This window comes from Lathamus discolor, chromosome 1 (genome assembly GCF_037157495.1).
Source record: "Lathamus discolor isolate bLatDis1 chromosome 1, bLatDis1.hap1, whole genome shotgun sequence".
NCBI lineage: Eukaryota > Metazoa > Chordata > Aves > Psittaciformes > Psittacidae > Lathamus > Lathamus discolor.
This window is the reverse complement of record NC_088884.1, coordinates 79036765-79063339: the sequence shown is the minus strand read 5'-3', so window position 1 is coordinate 79063339 and position 26575 is coordinate 79036765. Positions and strand designations below refer to the sequence as shown.

The 26575-nt window shown below is 48.6% G+C and overlaps 1 protein-coding gene across 1 annotated transcript; it reads left to right on the top strand.

The window, feature by feature from the left end:
* Window positions 1-291: 291 nt before the first annotated feature.
* LOC136015840 (sodium- and chloride-dependent GABA transporter 1-like) lies at window positions 292-23313 on the top strand. The gene is made up of 14 exons (XM_065682363.1): window positions 292-532; window positions 5299-5430; window positions 6111-6211; window positions 8815-8924; window positions 9290-9422; window positions 10597-10731; window positions 11723-11826; window positions 12130-12254; window positions 13050-13162; window positions 18190-18321; window positions 19054-19156; window positions 19572-19672; window positions 20466-20633; window positions 23209-23313. Exons 1-14 carry the CDS (start codon window positions 292-294, stop codon window positions 23311-23313), a joined length of 1803 nt encoding a protein of 600 aa, XP_065538435.1.
* The last annotated feature ends 3262 nt before the right edge of the window (window positions 23314-26575 follow it).

The following is a 26575-nucleotide window of genomic DNA, read 5'->3' as shown; positions in this document are numbered from 1 at the left end:
AAGGGCAGCTGTGGAGAAAGGCAAAATTATCCTTCTCTTTCTCTCTGTTGAAAGCAGACAGGCATGGATAGGCTGCACTGATGTGCACCAGTCTATCCAGTGAGTCCACCTCAGACCCAGCAAGGTTTTCCCTTAATCCCACTACACTAACACAGGATACCTTCTTTTTTCTTCTTTTTCATCAGGAGCTTTGCCCAGCACTTCCCATTCCATCTGTGTTTGGCCAGGGTGGAGGCTGCCCTTCCTGCTCATCCATCCCCAGAACAAGAGTGCCCATACATCTGAGTCACGATGGGCAAGATGGACAACACCTCCGTGGAGCTCAGCTCTCCCTCTGAGGTGAAGCAGGCAGCCCTGGAGGAGTCAGAGCCCATCACCCCTGAGGCTGCGAGCATAAAGAAGAAGAAGAAGGAGATCCCAGACAGAGGTTCCTGGAAGGGAAGATTTGATTTCTTGCTGTCCTGCGTGGGCTATGCTATTGGGCTGGGCAATGTCTGGCGCTTCCCGTATCTCTGCGGCAAGAACGGAGGAGGTGAGAGAAACACACAGCACTGCGCTCATCCCTGAGCAGTCTTGTCCCCTGAACAGGCTTCCGTTTGGTGTAGGTCAGGGCAAGGGGCTGGTCACCTGGATGAGAGCTCTCCCCCATGATGTGAGTTCTTGAGCTGTTAGCAGAACAGTTCCCATAGTCTGTGGGCTTACTAGCAAGTGCAGGTTGGGAAGGAGCAGCCCAAAGAAATAAGAAGTTAGAGTTTTGTGAAGCTTCTGCAGTCTGAGTTTGCAGGGCTACAGTAACGAGTGTCTTGGACCTCACTTATTTACAAGGATAAACATAAATTCACACAGGCACCCAGCTGGATGCTGGGGCATTCCCAGGGAAATCAGGTTATATCTGTTCATTGTGGGTTTCTCCTCCATCTAGAGTATTCCTAAGGGGTAACAGTTTTGCATCGGAGTTTGGGTCGCATCTCTGAGGAGTTTTGATTAGAAGCTTTACACGGAGCATAGCAGGGCAGCATATATGTATAGACACTCATGCATACATATGTACACATACACAGAACACGAGTGCCATCATCTATGGAAGGAAATAAGCTTTGACTTACTACTAGTGCTGTGAGAAGGGTCACAATTATTGTCTCCATCTTAATCCTAATGTTTGGAAAACAGAGGCCACAAGAGAAGGCAGCAACTGGCAAAGGACTTGCAGTAGCTGTGATGCAGCTGGTAGCAGTGCCCTCCTCTGCGGACAGCTAACACCAGCTTTTCCATTCTTTTTATTATTGTGTCACTTCATACTTCCCTTATCAACTCTCAGCTGGGACTTTGCCAAGCCATTGCAAGGCTAGAGAAAGGCAGACAGATGGGGAAACAGTGCTGGGCTAGAAGTCAAGAGACCCTGGAGATCAACTCCCTCCCTAGCTACAGGCTTTCTGCACGTCTTAGATCAAGTCCGAAAATACGTTCTTGTGCCTCAGCTCCCCTTTGAGAGTCTCTTCTCACACTGCTTCTTCACATCATTTTTCTTTTCCTTTTGCCTTGAATTCCCTTTTCAAAACCCACTTTGTCTTTGCCTCTCATGACTTCTCCTCATATCCCCAGCCCACTTCTGCTGTCTGTGCTGTAGGTGGTACAGGATGCCCTTCTCTTCCCACGCTGGGAAAGAGGAGAGTGGTCTAGCTCCCTGCAGTGCTCTGTCCATGCAGCTCCATGGCATTTAGGGGGATCTTGGCCCTTTCTTTGAAGCACATGGGGTCAGTCCCAGTAGGAGCCTGGACAGTTATCCATTTTGACTAATTCAGTATTGTTTCATGCAGAGGCACGAGTGTGCAGCTGAGCAGGGTGACGTTTATGGGATTCAGCCAGGCCTGCCTATGGGAGCCCGTGCCACCATTGCCAGAGCCATGGTGCAGTTCTGCCATTTTTATCTAGCCACACTCTGGCACCTGACCGCAATAACCCTCCTTATACAACATGAGCCCCATGGCTAAGTCCCAGGCGCTGGTTTTTAGCTCAGCCTCTGCCCTGTGATTGCTGTGCCATCTCAAACACACCCAATCCGTGCTGCCTGTGGCTCTGTCTCCTCACACACAGAGGTGGCGGTGTCAAGATCTGTAATAAGACAAGGGGTGCTTTGAAGCTAAAACCAGTCCTGCTTATAAAGTCAGCTGAGATCCTAGGACGGAGAGTGCTGAGGAGGTGTGGAGCACTATTATTAGCATTAGCAATGGCACACAGGGTGAGCTGCAGGCACACAGAGGGATCATCTGGCTGTGAGCAAAAACACAGGGCAGAAGAAATGTGGCAATGGGTGCCTGTGTCCTCTCAATACCCCTTCCCCGTCTGCTGGTTCGTGCCGTTCGTGTCAGCCTGTACGGCTCGTTCCATTCACCCCTACCCAGTCTGGCTGTTCGCAGGCATGACTGTTCCCATAGCTGGCAATAATGAGCAGCGAGTGGAGGCTGCTGATGCTGGAGACAGGCGGGAAAGCTGACGCATGAACGCGTCACCGGGAGCCGATGCGGAGCAGCGAGGAAGGGTCGCACGGCATCTGATTCGCGATCGGGTGGGCACCGTCTTGGCTCTGCCTCCGGAGCAGAGCAGACTGTGGGTGGGAGCCTAATTTTAGTGTGCTGCATGTGCGCTGCTCAGAGCGCGGTCGTGTGGGCTGCTTCCATTACGCACAGGCAAATTGAACTGAATGGAAATATTGCCGTCTCGCTTACCACTGTCACATTGTATCGGCTCACGGGTGATTTGCTCGGCATTGTAAGCGGGCACGTAATTAGGGGATATTCAGCCAGGGTATATACAGCAGCCCAGCAGCATGAGGCCCATCTGCTGTGGGAGCAGGCTTTACCCAAAGTGATGCCTGGACTCCCTTCTGGCCCTGCACACTGCTCAATGTGCCTAGCTATGACTAATACTCCAGCTCTACACCGATTGTTAATTTCATGCAGTCCTTCTGATATCAACAGGATTCTACGGGTTTAAACTGACTCTAAATGCAGCTCAGAAGGTACTAAAAATTGTCTGTGTGATCCTGAGCTTGAATAACTTGAGAAAAGAACGTTTCTTTAAATAAGCATAATGCATTTCTCATTTACACGACGCGACTCCAAGCAACGGCATGTAGCAGCTTGTAATGCTCAACTCTTGATTTGTGGGCAGCGTTTGCAGTTTTGACGATTAATTGTTATTCCTTGCACTGCTGTGCATCAGGAGCTGGAGACTGCAGGCTGATCTGGGGCTGCGCAGTGAGGGCCAGGTGCTGTGTGATCCTTTCCCTGCTTCCAAGAGCTGGTGCCCCGAGCAGGCAGGACCAGCGCCATCACCCATGGGCTTTGGAGACAAGTTTGGACTCTCCCAAGGTCACACAGTCATTTGTAGCAGGCCCAGGAACTGAACCAACCTTTCCTCAGCCCGTCCAGGGCTGGAGGTTAAAGACCATCCCTTTCTCTCTGTGCCGAGGATTTAGGCACAGGCATGCAAACTTTAGGTACACATTTCAGAACTGATTTCTCCTTTGGCTTTATGGCACCGAGGGATGCTATCCGTGCCTCCTCGGGGACCTGACCCTCCAGAGTGGCAGTGTCATTGCCAACAGCCTTCAGTTCAAGGCTGCAGTCCCGTTTTAGATTTTCCCTTATTCCAGAGGATTTTTGTCAAGCCAGGATAAATGACTTGGGTCCAAAAGTGGTGTTTTTTCCCTTTTCTCTACAGTCTAATAGAATCTTCCACCTACAAACCTTCCTGGCTTGCTGTAGATGAGAAATACAGGATCATCAGGCCTGTGGCAAATTTTCATTAGCTGCTTGCACAGAAGTGAGCAAAGCACTGTGACTGCTGATAATCCTTATCTCCAAACTCTACAATGAGCTACAGCAGTAGCAAGGCAGCATCCATGTCCTCGAAGCAGACCCGCAGGGCTCGTAGGAGGCTGGACCTTGCAGGCTGTGGCAGCTAGCAAGGGGAGGATGCTAAGCAGGCAGTGATGCCCAAAGCTGTTTGCTCCTCCATGCCAGGCTGCTGGTGAAGCCGAGAGCCTGCACTTCCATGCCAGCTTGTGATTTGGGCTCATGGTCATCGAGCTGCTGGCCCGCAGCGTGTTTTCTCCCCGCCACCCGCTGCCAGCTAGCTCCTCTTGCATGCTGCCTCCCATGCATTCCCTTGCCGGGTGCTGGCACCTGCCTCTCCCAGCTGGGCTCAGCTCCCTGCTTGGCAGGCAGGCGTCCCCAGCTGGGTGTCCCCTGAGCCAGCATCCCTGGCTGCGCCTCGCTGCTTCCCAGCCCACGGAGAGCAGCTGCTGGAGCCTGGCTCTGCCAGCTGCAAGTTGGGCTGCAGTGCTCTGGAGCGGCTGTGCTTGCTGGCTCTGTGCTTGCTTTACCACTAGTATCTGGAGAGGAAAACTCAGGCTGACAGCTCAGCCCCCTGGCTAGTGCAGAAACCAGTGCTGGCCCAAGCACGGCCAGCTGCTTCTGCACAGCGTCCCCTCTCTCTCTGCAGCCAAGAGTTTGTCCTCCTCAGGAATGATGGCATGCTCCAGCACATGCACGAGGAAGCTGGGAAATGAGTTTTGTCCCAAGCCCTAGAAGTCAGGATGATCTGAACATGTACAGCCTTTAAATCACATGGCAAGGCTCTCGTATTCTATTTGTGCAAGTAATATCTCTAGTAAATGGCTGCATTAGCTAAGTTATAGTGATGAGATGATTTCCATGGGGCCCATAGAGAAAAAACAGTATTTTTGCCAGGAGTTTACAGGGTAAAACCTAGAACAAGGCTGAGGAGGTGTATAGAGCAAATACAGTCTTAGCCACAGTTTCCTTAAGAGACTAAAATATCTGTAAACAAAGAAAGTAGTGCCCAATGCCAGATATTCTTGTGCTCTTTAAACACAAGCTAAAGAACTGGGAGCTGCTGAAGGTAAGACAGAAGGTATCAACAAGGAGTTACCAGTGTCAGTGCCCAAGCTTTTGTGTTTGTTGTCAGATTGGGTTTAGGATTGCCTAAGTATCTAACAACAAAGTGAGACTGGCATCGCAAAGCTAGTGATGCTAGTATATGCATATATATGATTGATACATATATATCCATAATGATAGGAACAGATCAGGGGAAAGCAGTGGTGATCTCATGGGGAGACTCACTGAACACACCAATTCCAGTTGTAAGCTGTCACCTCCAGGCAAGTCTGCTCCTCATCACCTGGGTGCTGCAGAGCAAGAAGCTGCAGCTGGAGGTATATGCTTCATGGCAAAAGGGGTAGCTGCCTGATAACATTGCTTCTTCTTTCAGGAGCCTTCCTCATCCCCTATTTCCTGACGCTGGTGTTTGCTGGGATTCCTCTCTTCCTGCTAGAAACGGCTTTGGGCCAGTATACCTCTGTTGGTGGATTGGGAGTCTGGAAGTTAGCGCCCATGTTTAAAGGTACTGTACTGTCAGTTTGTGAAGGTGATGGCACATAACTACAGACAAAAACCCTCTTGGGAAGCAAATCAGCAAATCCTTGGGGACTGGGATGGGGTGCAGCTGAGGGGAGGTTTTTCCCTCTGTCTTCACAAAGCTATCCTTCACCTGGATGCCTGTAATCACTAACTTCACTGTGCTCTGTTCAAGCAATCTTGTGTGGTAAGAAGGCTTTTCATGAGCAGCCGGAGTGCAATGGAGGGGCTCTGGATGCAGAAGACCTGATCCAACCCTCCCTATGGAGGCTTACTTTAACTGCATGGGAAAGATGTACACAGGGAACATGAACCTCTTGCCCTGTATGGAGTAACTACATTCTGGAAGCTAGTGGTGATTTAGAAATGCCTTTCATGTGGGAAAAATCAGTTCTGCAGGGAAGTGGCCAGATCCTGTTTTCGTGGAGCTCTGTCTCCAAAGGACCTGTAGCATGCTGTAAGATAACACCCAATGGAAAGAGGTGGATGAGAGACTGAGGGAATAAGCCTCTCTTGCTGACCAGCTCACAGTGCAGCTCTAACACATGCTGTGTTGATGAGCTGATTTGCTTTTTCTGGCATTGCCACAAAATTTGCTATGGCATCCACGAGCTCAGATGGGTACCTGAGATCTTGTTTGATGCTGCTGTCTGCCTTCATTCGCAGGAGTGGGACTGGCAGCTATGGTTCTCTCCTTCTGGCTGAACATCTACTACATCGTCATCATTGCCTGGGCTCTCTACTATCTCTTCAACTCTTTCACTGCGGTGAGTCACAGACATGTCTGCAGCACAGCACTGAGTGTGTTTTGGGTTCTTAGTCCCTGCTTTATGGGAAGTGAGTTGTTTGTGCCACAAAACACGTGCTACCGCCTTGTAGTTTGTGCAATGAGCCTTTCTCAGCACCCTGCTGTGCCCTTCCTGAAGAGGTTCATCAGCTCTGGAGGCTGCTGTGCTGATCAGCACTGACGCTTGTCCTCTGGAGGTGATATTCCTCTGAAGGGGGTGGCCTCATCCCCTCTCTGGGAGCTGTTCCTACTCACGTCAGTCTTTAAAACTCACCTTACGTCTCTGTTGTATTTCTAGAGCTGTGTGAATCTGAGAGCTGCACATTTCCACAACTGGTTTTGTCACACGTTCTTATTACCCAGGACGTAGTCATGACCTCAATTACTCCTCACTTACACTTCTCTCAATAAATGATATCCCAAGGATTTTTTATTTTTTGCTAGGAAAATGATTCAGAAAGCATTTAAACATCTGCTTGTGACCGGCCCTTAGCATGAGCTTTGGCATTGAGGTTTATAGCGGATTCCTCTATTGCAGGGTCTTCTGCCATACAAGGTTAGAATCATACCCCACAATAACTTCTTGGTGGCTGAATTCTCAGCCCAGCAGCTGAGAAGAGCTCCCTTAACACAACTCTGAGCAACCTGCAACCTTAAAGACATCAACCCTATGGCTCAAATGAGATCTTTTCTCGTTTCATTTAGATATAAATCTGAAATGCTGTTCTGAATGCTGTACATCCAGTTCCATTTTTTGTTTGATTTCAAGTGCCTATCAAGACTTTTGGTAAAATAGTCTGTTTGGAGTTCCCAGCTGTGCTTCTACCACCAATAACCACTGTAGGCTCCTGGGTCAAGAACAGAGTTGTTGGTCATGGATTATTACGTGCATCCTCAGGGTACTCCTAAACGAACAGAAGTCTACCCCAAAGGAACCCATCCTAAGTCACACCCTGGGAAGGATGTAACTTAGGATGAGGCTTTGGTACATTCACGTGTCAGAGCTGACTGGTGACAGTGCTCGTATCTGCACAGGCAGCTCCAGATGTGTGGCTCAAGACCTTTCAGAATCATAGAATAGAATCATAGAATACTCCAGGTGAGGTCTCACGAGAGCAGAGTAGAGGGGCAGGATCACCTCCTTCGACCTTTTCTTTTACCAGAGATAACTCTAGATTCTCAAAAGGCACCAATAACAAAGTTGCACTGATGCCTGTCCCCTGCCCCTTCTAAATTTGACTGGGAGCGTTTCGAACCTGAATAGGAACCCAGCTTGCCTTCCACAGTTCCTGTCCTCTGAAATTCAGAGGAAATAGAGCAACAACAAACCCTTCCCCTGCCTGCCCCTCCTTGTAAGAGATGTGCAGAGTTGTAAGAGTCTCTGATGTGCAAACTGCTTGGTTGAAGGGCTGCTGTCAGTGCTGCTGTCAGTGCTGCTTGACTCATTGCATCTGCTTGAGTGCAAACAGCCACTCAAAAATAAAATCGCTGGGTGGGTGCAAACAACCTGGGTGGCCATTGGGGTGTCCGTGCCTGTATCTACCATAGCCCTTCTTCTGCCAAGCCAGCATGCACATTAGGAGGTATCATCTGCTAGAGTGAACTGATTTAGGTGGCAGGTGAAGGCAGCACTTAAAGGCACTGATGCCACGAAGCGCTTAAAACACAGATAGTATTTCTAAAGGGGTTTGTGTTCATGGATCAATAGGAATTCTTAAAGCTTTGTTGAGCTGGAGCCTGAGGACTTTTCTGCAGAGGGAAATCATCCAGAATAGCCGTTCTGTGTTTATCTACATGCACTACACTCAGGAAATCAGATTGCTGCTCTTGTTGAGTTGCCTTGGCCGTGGCACTACCTGGCATGGGTGGGTTGCCCTGCGTGCTCACACAGGCCCTGATGCTGTGGTTTCATCACTTACAATGCCAGAGCTGATTGTATTAAATCTGTAGCAGTGTGCTGCTGTCACACTGCTACCTACTGTGTAAACATCTCCCAGGAATCCCTTTGTGCTGCTTATAATCAGGGCAAGGATTGCATGAAATAGCTACTATGCTTTAAATTTACTCCTGGGCTTATGTTACAGTAGTTTATTCATGTAGACAAACTGTTAGCTCCCATTCTCAATGCTACATTGCTTTTTAAGCATTGAAGCTTGGTATAAATGAGAGATAAGAAATAAATCAGTGTTTATTCTTTGTGAAGTAAATTCCAACCACTTGTTGAGTGAAGCTAGCCTAAAGCTGTAATGACTACAAACACAATATCCCCCAGTAGCTATTTTAATTAGTAGCTATTAATTACCAACAGTTAATTGGAAATGGCTTTCTATCTGGGGAATTGCTAACATTTTATTAGAGCTATTGTATTCCCATAATCACATCGTGATACTGTGTCCAGGAAAATCCGTGTCACAATTTATCATTATTTTGGCTACAAGCATCCTGCCCATCCAGAGGAGATGCCCATCCTCTTCTCAAGAATAAATGGGGTTTCAGTCTGAAAGAAGCCATATCTTGCTTCTTGCTGCTGCCCTTGGGAGATGTCACGTTAATGATAACCCTGCTCTCCTTGTGCCGGTGCAGGACCTGCCGTGGCAGAGCTGCGGGAATGCCTGGAACACCGATCGCTGCTTCTCCAACTACTCCCTGGGCGACACCACCAACCTCACCAGCGCTGTCACCGAGTTCTGGGAGTACGTCCTCAGCCTGCCTACACCAGGTTTCTCCCCATAGCCATGGCCATCTCGCCTGCTTGCTGGGGCTGTGGCTGTGCCTGCTGGCACCTTCCCTTGGTCAGCCTTGGCCAGAGGGCATCAGAGCTGACCATTGGCCAGGGTGGGCATGGGGTGCACTGTGCAGCCGCAGGTCAGATGGATAAAGAGAGTAACAGCCTCTCCACCTCTCTTCTACTTCCTTTACCCAACCACAATGTCCCTTTAGGGGGTTACAGTCTCTTGTGCGTGCTTGTCTGCAACTGTCCCTTCACCCTCCAGCCACCTCCGGGATCTCTGTCCCCAGGAGAAGGACTTCCCCTTAACCCAACTTCTCCCACCCCCAGGAGGAACATGCACCAGATGTCTGGAGGCTTGGGGGAGCCCGGCACCATCCGCTGGCCCCTCGCAGGCACATTGGCCCTGGCCTGGCTGATGGTCTACTTCTCCATCTGGAAGGGCGTGGAGTGGACAGGCAAGGTACGGTGCGAGGATCAGGTGTTTCAGTGCTGCCTCTCAATGCTGTACTATAGAAATATCCTCTGGGCTCAAACTCGTCTAAGTGCCTATAACTAAGATTATGGTGTTTTGAGGCAGAATTGCAGTAGATACTATTAAATACCTGACATTTACCTTTCATGGTGGTAAAAATTGCTACCTTGTTTACGGTAATTTTCATTCTCAGCATAGAAAATAGCTCTTCCCTGTAAAGTCATAGGTCTGAGCCCTCAGTCTCTTTGGGAAGAGATTTTCAGAGGTTACTTACACTTCCCACCTTGGGACAGCCCTTTGAGAGACCAAAGCCTTTTCTCAGCTTCCCCTTCTGAAAATCACGGTGTCTTAAAATGCTGCTGGTGGAAATAAAACTCGTCGCCTCCTTTGAAAATCTTCCTGCTGCCCTTTAGGTATTGATGGGAAACCTTCAGATCAGAAGTATGCTGTTATTCACTGTATAGCCTTTCAGGCTAGCACAGTAGAAAGGTAATTGCTTAGTTTAGTGAAACAGTGATGCTGAGATGCTGAGATATATTATTCAGAGCACAGTGTGGTGTAGCAGGACAATATTATGAAAGGAATAATCTAGAGGAGAGATCAGAAAGAAGCACTTCAGGCATAGGTCACCTGAGCTGTTAACTTCCCTGGTGGCTCTCAAATAGGCTTTAGCTACACAGCCACAGCAAAGCCCCGGCAGTTGCCGGTACAGGCCCTGTAATGAGGGGTGTCATGTACCTACAAGTCCCTGAAACAGTGCTGAAAAGAAAGCAGTGGAGTCAAGACTCACATTGCTTGATGCGTTGGCCTAGAGAAACACACTTTAGCTCTGCAGAAAGGATGTGATGACTTAAAGGGATTATTTCTGTGAACTAAATTTATCCCTGTGCAATTCCGTTGTCTTCGGGCAATTCATCCAGACTTTAGCCTGCTACTTTTGCGATTAGTGTGTCCTTGCGTGTCATTGGCAGGGAGAAACCTCAAACAGCCAGAAACATCACTAACATGGGAGCAGGAGACAGAAAACATGTTGCCAACAGTGGCTGTGTGTGGGCACCCTGTTCCCCTCACAGGGGACACACCGAATGCAATGCCACCATGGGCAGGAAGGCTCCTGGGCAGTGGTGAGCTGATGGCTTCTCTCCTGTGGTGTCTCTTGCAGGTGGTGTATTTCTCAGCCACCTACCCTTACTTCATGCTTTTCATCCTCTTCTTCCGGGGAGTCACGCTGCCGGGAGCCAAGGAGGGGATCCTCTTCTACCTCACACCCGACTTCAGAAAGCTCTCTGACTCTGAGGTTTGTACCTTCTTGCCTCCTGGGGGTCTCTGCATTAGTCTTCCTTGGGCATTTCAATATTAAGTGTTAAAAAAACCCTGGAATAATTCCCGGTTCAAGCAGTCGTGACCTTCACAGACTGAGCAAAGCTGGAGGGCAGGGCCCTCGTGAATGGCAATCTGTGTAGCAGCTCTGTTGTACTCAAGCAGTGTTATCCATAGGATGGGGTGGGGGGTAGTTTCCTTTATTTCACCAATAGGGGAAACTCCCCTCTGGGCTGGGAATGCTTCATTTCACTGACTGTCCCAGGGCTGCTGACTTGGGCTTGATCTGGTGGTCCCAGAGAAAGGATGATGCTGTGCACTAGCATGGGGGCCTCAGAAGTAGCACAAGCACAGCAGTACACAGCAGCAATTTTCTTGAAAGGGCTTAAATGGTGAGCGGTGGCCAGTGACGTTGCCTTGGGCAGAGGAAGCACAGAGGGGACCCAGGAAGAGCATGATGGTTTGCAAAGGCAAAGGTTTTCAGGACACACAGGCTCTGCCTTTTGCATTAGCGATGCTCTTGTGGCTCCAGAGTCACCAGTCGTGTGTGAGTGGAGACAACTGGACACCCATTATTTCCAAAGGGTTCCACTGATCCGTCTTGGAGGACACCCAGTGTAACTCTACTGCCAATTCCATTGGCTCCAATCCTGGAAATGGGGCTTTCAAGACCAGGAGGGTTGTTTAAATACTGTGCCATTAAGAAAGGAACAGTCTGTCCGCTGTTCTTGTGCCTTCTAGGCTTTAAGAGCTTAGGGCACTGGGACCAGATTTGCAAGCTGTCCTCTGCAGTTGTTTGGACAAGAGGCTCCATGTTAGAAAATCCTGGTTGGCGTAACATAGCTACAGGTTTCAAGGTGGCTCCTGTGGCATTTCTCTTGCTAGCCTTGCACGGAGGTGCTGCAGGGTGTGTGCCTGCAGCGCGGAGTCACTCCTGCTGCACTACTCTCTCTGCTCCTTCTCCACAGGTCTGGATGGATGCAGCCACACAGATCTTCTTCTCTTATGGCCTGGGGTTGGGGTCTTTGATTGCTCTGGGGAGCTACAACACTTTCCACAACAACGTCTACAGGTCTGTTACAGTTTCTTACCAGCCTCCTGCATGGCTCATGGGTGAGGCAGGGGGGCATGGTGATTTTCGGGTGCCTGATCTCCAACATCCCCTCGTTGGCAACGTGCAGTTTAAGGGGCACACTGTGATCACCACAGTGGGGCTTCCCTGCCTGAAGGGCGTGTAATGTGTCACCCATGCTACCTCTCCAAGGCACAGGAACTGCTCTTGGCTGGGCTTGGTCTTTTGTTTAGCCCACCCTTCCTTCCTGGCTTCTTGATAGGGACCTGCAGGTGGTTTCTTTCCATTCTTTCTCTCTTCCAGAGACTCCATCATTGTCTGCTGTATAAACTCCACCACAAGTGTGTTTGCTGGGTTTGTTATTTTCTCTATTGTTGGCTTCATGTCACACATCACGAAGAAGTCAATCTCAGAACTGGCCTCCTCTGGTAAGCAAAAACCCGGGTTCAGATGCAACAGCAACCTCTGAGAGCAATTTTCTAGTGAACATGGGATGCTCCTAAGCTCCGGGACCCAAGTGTGCAGCCCTCTTTGCATTCCCTCCCTCCAAGAAAGGTCCCAGGTACATGTGGCTGATGTTCATCACACTCTGGCTGCAGGGGATATCCTCTGCTTTTAATGATCTCCTCCTTTCAGTGCTGAAGTTTCATCTGCTTTTGCTGCAGCTAAATATTTAGGCCATTTGCTTTCTAAATCCTCCCTATGGAGAATAGCTACTGCTTATGCTTTCAGTAGATGTGATCAACATCTGGAATTCCTTTTCCATGCAAAATTTTGAAACTGTAATCACAGAATAATTTCTTACCCAAGATGGGACACTGTCTTTTTGCAGAAAAACATATTTTGAAATTGCTGCCTTACCTGAGAAAGCTTTTATCTCAAGAAACTGTGTTTTGTGATGGAAAAAAACAAAACCATCAGGAAAGTTATAACCACCTCTGAATATCAGTTTATTTTGTAGCATAGTGCTCCAGCTCAATTTGGTAACAACGACTTGATGACTTTCTTGCTTGCAGGAAGAGAAAAGGCAAAGCATTTCTCCAGTGCCTCCCCTGTGCACCCCGCCGAGTTGATGTGTCACGGGTGAAGGCTCAGGTGTTTCTAACTCTAATACCTGCAGTTCTTGACTGATCATCCTCTTTCTGTTCAACTGCATCCCTTAGTTCAGACTTCCCATCAAATGCTTTATAAACATGGGCTTATCCCTCTTTTCATTACTGCAGGCCCTGGACTGGCTTTCCTCGCCTACCCGCAGGTTGTCACACAGCTGCCCCTGTCCCCTCTCTGGTCGATCCTCTTCTTCTCCATGCTGATGATGTTGGGTCTGGATAGTCAGGTGAGACAAAGCGGGGTAACATGCAAAGATATCTTCAGTGGTGGTGTCCCATCTGCATCTTGCGACAGTGAGGAGCAGGGTCTTTTCTTACTCTTCATGGTGAGATGCAGCTGTATGAAAAAAATCCTCCCATGTGGTCATCACCTCTGGGCTTGTCCCTAATGTAGACATATACTGCAAGTGTGGTGGTATCTGACCACTACCTGATGCACCAGTCTTTTTTGTGCTGCCAATTAAAAATAAGACTAATGACCAGCTTTGAGCAGCCCAGCAGAACCAGCCTTACAAGACAGTCACCACTTCCTTAGGAGGGGAGAATCTTTGGAAAGCTTATCTCCATTCAGATCAATTTTTGACCCCAATGAAGTGCCAGCACTACTGTATGGGCACAGCATGTCCCCATCTTGCTGGGTGACTCTGGCAGCTGAGCTGAAAGGCTCTAAGTGGGGCTAGTGGGAAACTATCCCTGCCAAAATATTTTGGAGCAAAGAAAAAAGGAAAAAGATTTATCTCAAGTGATAACTGCTTTGTTCTTGTAGGGCACAGTTTCCTCCATCCCCTAATGGAGGATGAGGCAAGAAAATGTCATTATTTTGGCTTACTTCCATAGACTAGAGTAGAAAGACTCCATCTTCTTACTCCCAGGAGCTGGAAGAAGCATCTCTGCACAAGGTACTAGCCTCCAACCAGACCCAGTGCTCTGGCACAGTGTTGACAGGTTGTGCTGAGAAGGACAGTGTTGCAACATTTGAATCAGGGCTCTCCCATGGTGTGAGGATGGTGGTTTGATGCAGTGTTTTGGCATTATTGACAATAAAAGTGTCCCTGAGCAGAGCTGAAGCACCCTGGCCTGGTTTGTAGGTGAGCAGGGGGAGGTCCTGGCAGAAGGAAGGAGCCAGGCTTTGGGAAAGGCTGGGTACCCTGACTGCTTTGCCATCAGATAGGCCTTACAAGATATTTGAGGGCGAAGCAGCTGGATGTAACAAAAGGTCTCCTGCCCCTTCATGCCCCTCACAAAACAAGAAAAATCACGGTCTCTCTGTTTTTACAAGCAGTGATGATTTTTTTCGGATAATTCAGCTTAAAAGTAGCTACCCAGTGAAGCAGTGAATTGCAGCATGGCTCCCTTCTGAGTGCATCAAAACCAAAGGGTCCTTCAAAAGCCTATGCTTGGTCTGTCACATCCTCCCCTGTGCTAGCATGCTCTATCCTTTCATTGCAGACCACCGGTACAAAACGGATGCTCTCTTGGGTTACAGGTAGTGCTCATAAAGCCAAGACTACTTTCTAATCAGACTCAGATCTTTTCCCGAAATGTCACATTTGCTTTCCAGGAAGATCTAATCAACCACATCTGGATTTCAGTTATGGCACGCTTCTATCAACACATCATAAAGCTCCCATCTGCATTACCACAGACATTCTTTGGCAAATAATTTCAAATATAAGTAAATGATCCAAAAGAAGCTACATTTACAGAAAAAAAAGTATAAAAATAGTACTCTCGGTGGATTATTCACTCAGCCCTGGTAAATAGTTTGAGACATGACAATAAGCCCTCTCAGCACTGTGTGGAATTTGTGTGCTGCATTTGCTTCTAAAATACCACTTGAAATTCTCTAGGTCCCTTCTGACGGCCAAGTCTCGGAGGGCAGGCTGTCCGTGTGGGATATCACTGCCTGGAGGAGGAGGAGGGACAGGGAGGGAACGAAGCATCAAAAGGAAAGCAAGCTTTTAGAAAAGCACAGATAAATACATGTGAAGAAGCTTTCTGTCTGCATGCTGGAGCTCTGACTCAATAAAACACACTATTACCAGCATGGCAGCTTATGTGTGTAAAACAAGTAGCACAGGCTGCAACAACAGCTACAATTGCACATGTGTTTTGAGGCATTTATTTCAAAAACAAAAGAGATGGTTTTGCTATGTCCCGATTAAATATCATTTGCAGATGGGGAGCAGCCATTTTTCATCTGGGTCAGCAGCCCAGCCCATGAGGCACGGCAGGGCCATAGGGCATTTCTTGCACCCTGCATCCCCAAGGCTGATGGGCAGGGCTGCCCCTTGTCACTGTCTCTACAGCAGAGATGCTTGGAAGGCAGAATAGCAAAGGAAGATAGGGTTGAGATCTACATTTGCAATGCAGGGACAAGGCCCAGCCTCTTAACTGTGGTGGGAGTAGGTTCACATATGCCCATTAGTTTTGATAGCAAGCTTTCCTCAGATGTAGCACAACTACCTCTGCCTCATCTCATCTGCAGTTGCTTGAATGGGATGAATGACCTATATTGATAGATACGCACCTCCCTCCTGTGCCCCCACTTGCCGCTCATGTGCCTTAATGTTCACTCTGCCTTCGATCCACCCGGGCTTTAGCTCTCTTGCGTCTAGACCCTCTTGCATAACATGCTAATGCTTTCTTTTAACCTACCAGTTTCCAGGTCAGGCATTTTGTCCCCAGGGGAGCTAGCAAGCCTTGTGACTGCAAGCTTGCGTCTGTCCCATGTGAGGCCGTCTCTCACAGGTTATTCAGGAGGATTTCCAGCTGCCAGCAGCAAGATCCACGCTCATGGCTCTCTGCTGCACATTTGTTAGCTGTGGTTGAACCCCCTTATGGGTCCAGGCAGAGTGTTATGTGTGGCCCCCAGTACTGGAAGAGGTTGGGAGAAAGACTTCCCTTCAGACCAAGATGGCATTTCTATTGACTCCCAAGCCCACATTATCAGACACAGCAGCTTGTGTAATGACTAATCCCCTAGAGGGGGAAAAGAGCAAAAGAGGCTTTGAATGGGAATAAAATATTTAGTAGAGAAACGGTATCATGGGGCGAGGCATGAGGAAGAACAGAATATGTGCTAAATATATTAGCCACATACGCTAAATACGTGGCTGGGGATGGTGAGAAAAACAAAACTTTCTGGAAAGTAGATTGAAGGCGCCTCTTAATCTCATGCGAGCACCTAAGGATGGTTATGCAGGTTGGAAAATACAGACCCCAAGGTCCCCAGGCCACATTCCCCAGGGCTGGATATGGGAGCCTACTCCAGGCTGCATTACCTCTGAAGCTTGAGGCTAGCACGAGGCAATTTTCAGTAAATAGCATGAAGGCCATTGCATGCTTTATGGGTAGAAGCAGTAGTGTACCACCATTTGGTTCCCCGCCTCATCCATTACATAGCAGCTTAATTTTGGTAGGAGGAAAAGAGTTTTCAACTCACTTTGTAACCCTGTTCCTCATCACCCATCTCCCTCTCTTTCCTTCTGTGCTTTCCCTGACTTTAATCCCTCTTCTGCACCAAAGGGCTGTCAGCTTTAATCCCTCCCGTTATCTGAGGCACCTTTTTCTTTTCTTCTCTGCTGGACACCACTCACACCCACCCTCTGCCCATGACAACCCCTGGCCTCACTATGAACCCTTTTCCCTCTCTGCCTTGCCTGGTGCCCCATGGCTCCAGCAGTGCCTGGCCGAGCATCCATGTGGAAGGAATAGCTTTCAACAGTGTCTTTTTTTGTCACTCTGGCTCTTCTCACTGTGGTGGCAGCTCAGTACTGAGTCTTCCAGACAGCAAGCCAGGCAGGATGGGGTGAGGAGCTTGCTGTCAATGACTTTAAAGGCAGCTTAACCCATGCCCAAATGGCAAAAGATGCTTTAATAGTGCTTGTGTCCATGACATAAAAGGTTTAGCTCATTAAAAACTTGAGTTGCAGCCATTGAGCTTCAACTCTCTGGGGATATAAAGCCATGGACAGAAACATCTCCCTTTGCTTTGCCTGTCCCACGTGGAAGCCAGCCCCAGCAGCCAGCGTGCTCCTCCACCATCTATGACCAGCTATATGCATGGCTCAGGCTCCCCGCTTTCCTCCCTTATATTTTTCCAGCCGTCTGCTCCTCTTTTCAGCCTGTGTACCTCTACCTCCACCTCCGCTCCAGGTTTTTTTCTTCTAGTCTCCCTACTTAAAGCTGAATTTAAAATGCCAGCACTTTTTAGAGTGCTGTCCCAGGGACAGGGATGTCCCTGACATTGAAGAGCAATGACACCTCTTTTGTTTTCATTGCACTGGCTTGTACCTTTACTAAGGGTGACCAGGGAAGCCAGGAGCCTGCTGCCCTCATAAACCTCGCAAGATTTTTGCTAGAGGCAGGATGTGCTCTCTGAGAGCTGTGCGTTGCCAGTGTTTTCTGGGAGTGAGATATAAAAGTGTGTCTCACAATTTATCAAGAAGTAGGAGGGAAGGATGCACTTCACATATATACATGCCATAGGGCAGAACTAGTAGGAAAACTGATTTGAAGGTTATGCTCATGGGGATGTCTTTATGTGTTATGGTGCAGACAGCGTTAATATACTGTGCCTGGTATAGCACTGCACAAGCCATGCAGGTGTTTTTAGCTCTAGAAAGACCATGTGCTGCGAGGATAGGCTTTTAATGTGCTACATGCATTTAATGTAGTGTGCTTGAAAAAGTGATATGAAGGGCTGTGTATTATTAAGGACTATTACGATGCACATGCATGTGAGACTGGGCCGTGGGTAATGCAGTTCCTTAATGAGTGTTTTAGATCAGTGAACAGCACAAGCACTGTTGCAATAGGCTGAGAAGAGTACACATGAAAAAGGAAGAGCAAGCAAGGTCCTGCACGTGTCCCAGCAGCAGACAGACACACAGCTGTGACAGAGAAGCTGGCAGCATGCAGGAGCGAGGCAGTGGCAGGGAGGCCCTAGAGGGTTCAGGGAAAGAAAGGAGAGGCTTTCCATGGGAGCAAAAAGGCAGAGATTTATCTCAGCTGATTATAGGTATTCAACCACAGTGCTTTTAGCTCCCTCTATATTCAGTGGAGGGAGAGAGGCATTTTCAGAAGATGGTTCAGACCAACTTTGTGCAGATATGCATCCTTCTCTTCTAGTGTTTGTAGGGAGCTCTTAAAGCAATGCTGGTTCTCAGTGCTGGAGTTAAATGTAGGTGAGGGTGATGTCCAGCTAAGGTACTTATATATTTGTGTCCTTGGTGTATACTTTCTCCCATAGTTCTGCACTGTGGAAGGGTTCATTACAGCCCTGATGGATGAGTATCCTCATCTCCTGAGAGCCAGGAAGAAGATCTTCATTGCGGTAGTCTGTTTCATCTCTTATCTCATTGGATTCTCCAACATCACCCAGGTACAGCTAGCCATGCTCATACTTCCACTCTTGGCACATTTCTAGTCACTTTGGGCCCAGCAACACCAAAAGCTTTGGGAGAAGTGACAGCATCCTAGGGGCCATCCTAACGCTGTAGAAATGAGCTTGCTCCTCATTAATAGATCTCAGGTGTCTTAGGATGGTTCTGTAATTTTTGCCACCATCATGTCAGTCTGGCTTGGGTTTTCTTCTATTGACAATAGTGGCTTAAGCCAGAAGAGCCCAAGCTGAGGGAACTCTTAGTGCAAAGGGGTAAGATAACATTAAGAAGACGAGTCTGTTGAGGCCCTGAACCTCTGGGGCTGAAGCCAAAATTCACGTGTAGAGGTTAGGGCTGAGTGGTCTGGAGACCCGTTGTGAAGCAGTGTAGGTTCATGATGAGAGAGGCTTTAGTAAAACTCTGGGGAGGGCAGAGCACACTAAATGAAGTTAATCCATCTAAACCAGAGAAAAGTAAGACATCCTAGTGAATCTCTGCTTTTCGCCTAACCTTTGGCCATGCCTGAAAAAGCCAGCTAATTGTCTGCAAGAGCACATCAGTTTTACTGCTGGGAAGCAGGCTGCAGTGGAAACATTGCAACGCTGCCTCTACTGTCCAAGGAAATTAACGTTAAAGCCAGCAGATGCAGATAGTAGCAATCCAAGCAGTCAGATGATATTGTCATCCATAATCTATAACTAAACTCATTGACCCTGGTTTTGTTTTCTCAGGGTGGCATTTATGTCTTCAAGCTCTTTGATTACTACTCTGCCAGTGGCATGTGTCTTCTCTTTCTTGTCTTCTTTGAGACCATCTCAATTTCTTGGTGTTACGGTAAGCACAAAAGACATTGTTCCTTTGTTTTCTCCACGGACATGGTAAGTTATTTCAGAAGCCTCCCACAGCCAAGCCAATGAAAACTTTGCAACTGAAAATAACTTATGTTGATAACTTGAGCAAATCAGGATCAGAAGGCTGTCATCTCACTTCACCACCACAAAGACCTCTGCACAAACTGGCAGATGCCTAGGATCCTGACCTCTGGTCCTTCAAGGGGACACCAGGAACATGGAAGCTGCTAGCACCAATTTGCTTTTATATCTCTGTACCCCATCCCCTCCAGACAATGCTTCTCATGCCACAGCACTGTCACCCTTTTGCTGTGGCTAGCCTGCACTGTGTTCTGAGAAGAGGTGACGACCATGGTGCTGAGAGGGGATGGTTTTTCAACACTCATTTCCTCCTGTAGGTGTGAACAGGTTTTACAGGAACATTGAAGAAATGATTGGCTACAAACCTTGCATGTGGTGGAAGATCTGCTGGGCCTTCTTCACTCCTCTTGTCTGCCTGGTAAGACCTGGGACAGCCTGTCTGCAGGAGTGGATACAGAAGGGCCTCTTAGTTTGAATGGAGTGTAGGGGAAACACTGTTCTCAACCCAGTACAGGTGCGGTGCAAGGTGGTCCTAGGCAGACTTGAGATGGGTGAAGTAATACCCATCTCCAACAAAAGGAGCCTCTTCCACTCTGCCTGCTGGAAATCACATGTATGAAAAGCTCTAGGTGATTTCTTTAATCTAAATGAGGCCTTCTTCGTGAGGTTCTTCATTTTTCTTTCTGAGATGCCAAAAGATAAGCAAATATTTTGCTGTTTTAAAAAGCTATTATTGATTCCCAGCTACCCCAGGTCCTGCCTCAGCCACTGATGGACTTGTCAGAGCAAAATTTAGCAGCAAATGCAGTATAACTGACTGCAGAGCAATTCTGCCTTTGCTGGTTCCTGCGTTTTCAATACAAGAAGTCCAGGGAATGGTGTGAGAAGGCCAGTTATAGGAAGATGGAGGTTCCTGAGACCAGCTGTGAGGATCCTGTTAATGTGCTTAGGAGGTGGTGTGGGGGCACAGCTAGTCCAAGTGGTTTAGTGAGGAAGGAGATCAGGGGTATTCCAGTTCCAGCTTTTTACATAGGACAATAAGAAATTATATGAAATTACCAGTTGGTGGGCTGAGACCATGTAGACTAGTTTGAGGAGCTGATGGATTGCTGTGAGACTGTTGGAAGCTAAGAGGACAATGAAGGAGAGAGAGGATGGATGGACCCCAATTTTGCACACCTTCACCTGCAATGGTGGTGCTCTTTCCCCAGGGTGTGTTCTTCTTCAGCGTGGTGGAAATGACCCCTCTGACACTGGGAAAATATGTCTATCCCGTGTGGGGACAAGGCATTGGTTGGCTTATGGCTCTGTCCTCCATGATACTGATTCCAGGATACATGCTGTACTGTTTCTTCACCTCAACAGGGACCCTCCGGCAGGTATGAACAGCTTCACCACTCCTCTTCTACTCTTTGCTTACAGTAATCCCCCTGCTGAACTAAGCTTAAAGAGAACCAAGCAGACTCTGCTCTGACAAAGCTGTCAGAGTGCTTCAGGTTGGTGCTGCAGGAGCTCTGCGCACCCTCTCCTCCAGGACTCACATCAGCCCCAGTGCATAGAATGGCTTCCAGCAACATCAGCTGGCTGAAGGGGACTTACTAGCAGTACTGAGCACTAACTGATATCTAAATGGCTGGGAGCACTGCTGAGCAGCATGTTGTTACTATGTCTGGCCAAGTGCATAGACCTTCAGGTAGCCTATCTTTAGGCCCATTGTGCCTCATTGAGCTTTGTATTGCTACTATCACAAAAAGGAAGCCCTCCTCTCCCAAATATCTCTTTGATGCAGGCGACTGGAGCCCTGGAAGGGACTGGGAAAATGCCTGAGGTTTCTTAATCCAGGGGAATCCCCGTTCCTGGCAATCCCTGGCTATGAGCATGGTTACTTGGCACTTCCCATTGGAGAGATCAGCATCCCCAGAACATGAGGGCTTGAAGTATCTCAGGGCTAGGACCTGCTAGGGACAGAGACATGCACAGTGGTAGTTTGCCATGTGCTTTGCTAGGGGCACTCAGTGAATGATGGTTAAGAAGCAAGGAAAACTTTCACACAGGAAGCACAATACCCACAACTCCGATCTTGTTTAAAACATTTTCTTAGATCATTTGAGCAGGGTTTTATGTAGCAGTGAATCATGAGTCTCTGTATGTCAGACCTAGTAATTATTGGTGAGATCTTATTTACAGTGTTGACATTCAGTCTTGAGAGCACTGTGCACAAAGTCCCTGGCTTGGTGCTGTCTGCTGCAAGCTGTAGGAATAAGAAGTCACTGCAGGGGTGCTGATTCATGTCTTACCCAGCCCAGCTGCAACAGCAAGCAGATGCCATGTAAATCCCATGGGTTTGCTTCATGGATGCTGTATTTTGAATAATGCATAAGTCAGAAATGTTTTAGCTGGATTTGCTGAGCTGAGGTCAGCGTCATGCTGCCTGCCTCTGAGCTCAAGTTGCACGTGGATTTAACTTTCCTTCCTCCAGCTCTCCATTTGGATGGGCTCTGATGTAGGAGCTTGTGTCTCTGATCTGCTTCCAGTTTCTGGTCTCTCATCTGATGCTGAGTTTAAGTTCTTGCCATTGGTGTTGAGATCTGCACTGGTGTTCCTGCAGGCTCAAGCCAAGCTGTTACGTCAAGTCACTTTAGGGATTTTGGGTTGAAGGTCAGCAGCAATTCCAATAGTAGCTCATTGCCCACGGCAGGGGGGTTGGAACTAGATGCTATTAAGGTCCTTTCCAACCCAAACCATTCTATGAATCTATGATTCTATGATTCACACAAACCATCTGTACCAGTCAGCAGCATGAGTGACTGGTGTGCACCCTCTCTCTAACAGCACCCCACACATCAGGAGACCTAGACCTCCTTCCCGTCCTTCATAGACCCAGGAGTGAGCAGCAGATAGCAGCAGTAAGAAAGTAGGCACTTGTGTGTGTGTGTGTTGGTGTCAGAGAGACAAATTTTGGCCTGTTATATGCACAGGTCCTGGATTAGTTTGTAATAGCGCTAGAGCTGGAGGGAAATTAGCTGCCAATGCTGAATAAAGTGGTTTTGACAGACAGGAAAGATTACAAGTCGTTTTGATCCTGCTGAGCATGAATGTGTGTGTGTGGAGGAGGGGAAGACCATGAATGGCAGAAGAGGCTCAGTGAACATTTCAGGGACTTCACCCAGCAACAGCCACTTCAGTGGTCTTGAACAGTAGAAGGTTGCTTCCCTTTGCTGGAAGGAGCTTCTTCCTGACTTGGTGATGTCTATTCAGGTCAGGCTCCATCCTCCTCTGCCTTCTCTTCTGCAGTTTACAGCATCAGTCTCTCCCTGACAGGCAAAAGTGATTCATCCTTCTTCATCACTCCTGATGCTCAGTCCACACCGCCAGTAATTACTTGCCCTTCCATGTTTTCCTGCATTCTTGCTTCAGTTTACTTGGCTCTGCAATTTTCATTCGATCAGCTCAGGGTGACAGGAACTGCTGCTAGTGCAAAGGTTTGTGCAGAAGGACTGGTCTGATCTGCCTCAGCGGCACAGAGTAACCTTGTTAGCCTGCTGCAGATACTGCTTCATAATCAACACTAGCTGAAAAATCACAGAAACTGGGAAAGTGGGTCTGCTCGGGAGCCTGTGACATTGCAGCTTTCTCTTGCTCCTGCTTGCAGCTGGGAGTGCCTGGTAACAGTTTGCCTGTTACAAGTAATACCTGTAATTCGGATAAACAGAGGAGCTGCTGTACTGTGTGCGACACCAAAGCAAAGGCGACTTGCAGAGGCTTTCAGTGGATTGCTGAATGGTGCTGGAGGAGTAGCTCCTGCCACATGCACTGTCCCCTCGCCCTCTAAGTAGGGCCACCTCTGAGGCTTGGGGTGAGGGATCCCAAGGCTCAGCTGCTGCCATGCCCTGGCTGTTCCACCACTGCTCCAGTCTCCTTGTCTGACACACTCTCTCCTTCCTTCCCGGGCAGCGCTTGCAGCAGATGACACAGCCCAGGACAGACATGCACGCTCAGAACAACGGCCTCCAGCCAAAGACGTCTTTGAACGGGAGGATCTCGGATGCTGCTGTTTAGGAGAGCCCGGACCTCCTCACCCTGCCCTGTAGCTGCTCACGCCACGTTGTCCCTCCAGCTCCTCCGGCACAGCTCGCTGTCCCTGGCTCTGCAGTGGCTTTCGCTTCTCCAAGAGAGGACCTGGCAGAGGAACCCTCTTGCTGCTCTTCCTCCCAGCCTGGCTTACCAAGGCCGTGCAGGACTGCCACCAGTGACCACCTCCTGCAACGTCCTGGTCCAGGCTCTCACAGAGAACTGGCTGGTGCCCAGGTTTTCCTCCTCCTGACAAGGAGAGCTTAGACTGATTGCTGACCACTTGTAAACCTTTCCTTTGCCTTTCCTTGTGAACCTCCACAGAGCATCCCATAGCACACAGCTGTGCTGTCGCCCCAGAGAGCCAGGTGACACCAGGTTCAAATCCCAGGTGGTTAGTGATTGATCTAGCATAAACCAGCACTAGCCAATGTGTAACTGGAGGGGATGTGGTCCAATGAGGGATTCCAGTGGGGAGTCCAGCATGCTGGTAGCTGTAGAATATCACCCCCCAAAAAGAGAAGGGCATCAGGACAGTGTGTGCTGCTCATAGGTGCTGTGTTTCACCCCTGCGCAGTCTCCAGACATTTTCACTGCATCCGTTGGGGCTGGTACTGTGAGCCAGAGCCTAGCGATTTAGGCAGCCTTTTCCTTCTGTAGCATCCTGCCCCTTCAGTTGTATGCAGCAGCCACTCTGTGACCCTAAAATACAGTTAAAAGTGTGCTTGGAGGGCTTTTAGCTAGAAGCTCTCCAAGTCTCCTACACTGACCACTGTCTGCTGCAATCAGCTGTGTGCAGAGGCAAGAGGTGTGTTGTGTGATGGGGTGACTTTCCATGACAGTACAAATCTCCTCCAGTTGGAACAGGGTAGTTCCTGCCAAACACGCTCTCTAGCTGTGTCCCAGGGTGGTAAGCAGTAAGATGCAGCATAGTGCCCACAGGTGGCTTAGCTTATACCTCTTTGGGAAGTGGCAACACCTGAGTCCCAGCTGGTAGAATGCAGGAGCTCCTGAGGGAGCTGGTAGGATGTAACCACCATGTTTGCATCCACCCCTGTGAATCAGTGCTGGCTGACTTTGGGAAGTGTCTGTACAGACAGCTGCTGATGCTGGCACATCCCAGCTCCCAGGACAAACATCACAGGGGCCAGGAGCTGTTGTAGATGATGCTGGAGGAGTGTATAACAGCTCAGAGAAGGCTGGGAAGTGTTTCAGAGCAGCAGCATATTTCTTGTTTATAAGGCCTTGAGAAAGGAGGTGACTCATCATAGCACCATGTGCAGGTGTGACAGTGATGCTCCAGTTTGTGACAGCCTCCCGATGACCCCATGCAGAGATACCCATGTACTCAGAGCATTTGATGAGCTCCTGTCATGCCTAAGCACACATGGTGTGACTTAGTGCAAATTAGCCTCTCCTCTCCCTTGGCACCCTGACAGCATTGCCAGCTCTGCTCACACTCCCAGGTTCAGCTCAGAATCAACATTCATAAATGAGTGCCCTAGAAAACATATGTCCCACTCATGCTTCCTACCAAAGGGTCTGCTCTTGCAGGGGACATGCTGAAGTGCCCCAGGATCCCACTGCAGGGGCTAGCTGAGGGAAGGATGAACCTCTGCGCAATTGCCCTGTGCTCCCATAGGAACTGCAAAATGATGCAGGATGGCTGTGTGCTGTCTGTCCCTGCCTGCGGCCACCCTGCTCTCCCACTAGTGTTCCAGCCTGAGGATCAGTAATGTAAAGAGGAAAAAAGTTGTCTGGTTAAAGCTGAAATCAGTGACCTTTAGGGTTGGGTCCCCTGCCAGGATGCCAATGCATTGTGATTAGCACTGCTTTAGGTGTGTAACCAGTTTGTATTTGTACTCTGGCTCTTAGTGGTTGTGGATGCCAGGCCTTGTCCCACATCTGATCATTAGGGTGTTTGCATCCAAAAAAATCACAGCTGTTACACAGGCATGAGGAAACACCAAATTTACAGGCTTGATCTTGTACAGCCAAAAGCCAGATACTGAAAGCTACAGTCGTCGTTCATCACAACTAATCTCAGCCAGTCACAGACGTGTCATCTTTCCTTGTCCCATAATTGCCAACACCAGTACAGCTGAAATTTTCTATCCCACTTACACCTATTTTTATGAACTAGGAGACAAAGGAAACCACTCTTTATACACATGTATGTCCTTTGAGAGGGGCATCTGTGTTGAAAATGGAAGTTAACCTCTGATCTCTGTAGTGATGATCTTTACTAGAAACCTACTTTTGTCTCTGCATCCAGGTCACATAACCTCCTTCCCCTTAAATGCAGACTGAGACTTTGCAGGTGGGTGGTGGGCAAAGGATTCGTGAGCCAATTCTTGAGCAAGGCCTTAAACCCATGGAAGACCCTGATTTTTCCAACTTCGTTGGGGCAGCTCAGGTGTCAGGTGGATCCCATCTGTGTCAGTGGTCATTTCTGAAACTCTCATCTGAAGGGCTCAGTTGCTGGGAGAACTGTTCAAAAGAGCTGTGCTATCCAGACTGTTCCTCCAGGGGAGTGACGAAGGTAGGGTCCAGAAGGCAAAGTCCCTTGCCTGGTAGCAGAGGAAATCCCTAAATCTCCAATTTGCTGTGCTGCGAGTTTAGTCCCAGCATCTCTCTGACTTGTGGCTTGCCTGTGGCGGGGGCAGAACATCACTCCAGGTGTAGCAGAATGGGCTAGCCTGCAACCAGGCTGCTCATCATAACAATATATGATGAGACAGCCATTTGTTCAGTTTCCTGCCTATGCCCTTCTCCTTTGCACTCCCTCCTGCCCTGCTCCTTTTAATTCTCCTACCTCGCTACATCCTCTGTCATCCGCCCAGTGGAAATGATCTACCTCAGCTTGCTTCTTCCTGCTTTGTCTCCACCATTGTCACATTACAGCTCTCCCTCCTTTCTCTTCTGCTTTCTATTATTTCCTCATTTCTGTCTCTATTATTACAAGCCCCACTTCCCTGCTTCTCTCATGTGCTCTCCTTGAGCCTTATTCCTTTGTGCCTATGGCTCAGCTTCTCGCTGTGTGCACTCTCAACCCTTCTGCCTGCTGAAAGCCTGGAGCTCAGGACCCCATGGGGAGCTCAGCTTTTTGCAGGATCCAGTCCCTAAGAACCAATTTCCATCATTTCCATCCCAATATCAAAATTATAATGGGATTCCAGCTATCTTCTTTTCCTCTTTGCACCAGAAAGCACTGTGCCAAGCAATGTTATCTCTTTGTACATTTCAATCC

What these genes read in the sequence shown, in the direction of transcription:
- LOC136015840 (XM_065682363.1), top strand. Translation starts at nt 292, where the DNA reads ATGGGCAAGATGGACAACACCTCCGTGGAGCTCAGCTCTCCCTCTGAG. An exon ending in GCTGTCACCGAGTTCTGGGA is followed by an intron (nt 8,925 to 9,289) that starts GTACGTCCTCAG and finishes TCCCACCCCCAG; the next exon opens with GAGGAACATGCACCAGATGT. An exon ending in TTCCACAACAACGTCTACAG is followed by an intron (nt 11,827 to 12,129) that starts GTCTGTTACAGT and finishes TCTCTCTTCCAG; the next exon opens with AGACTCCATCATTGTCTGCT.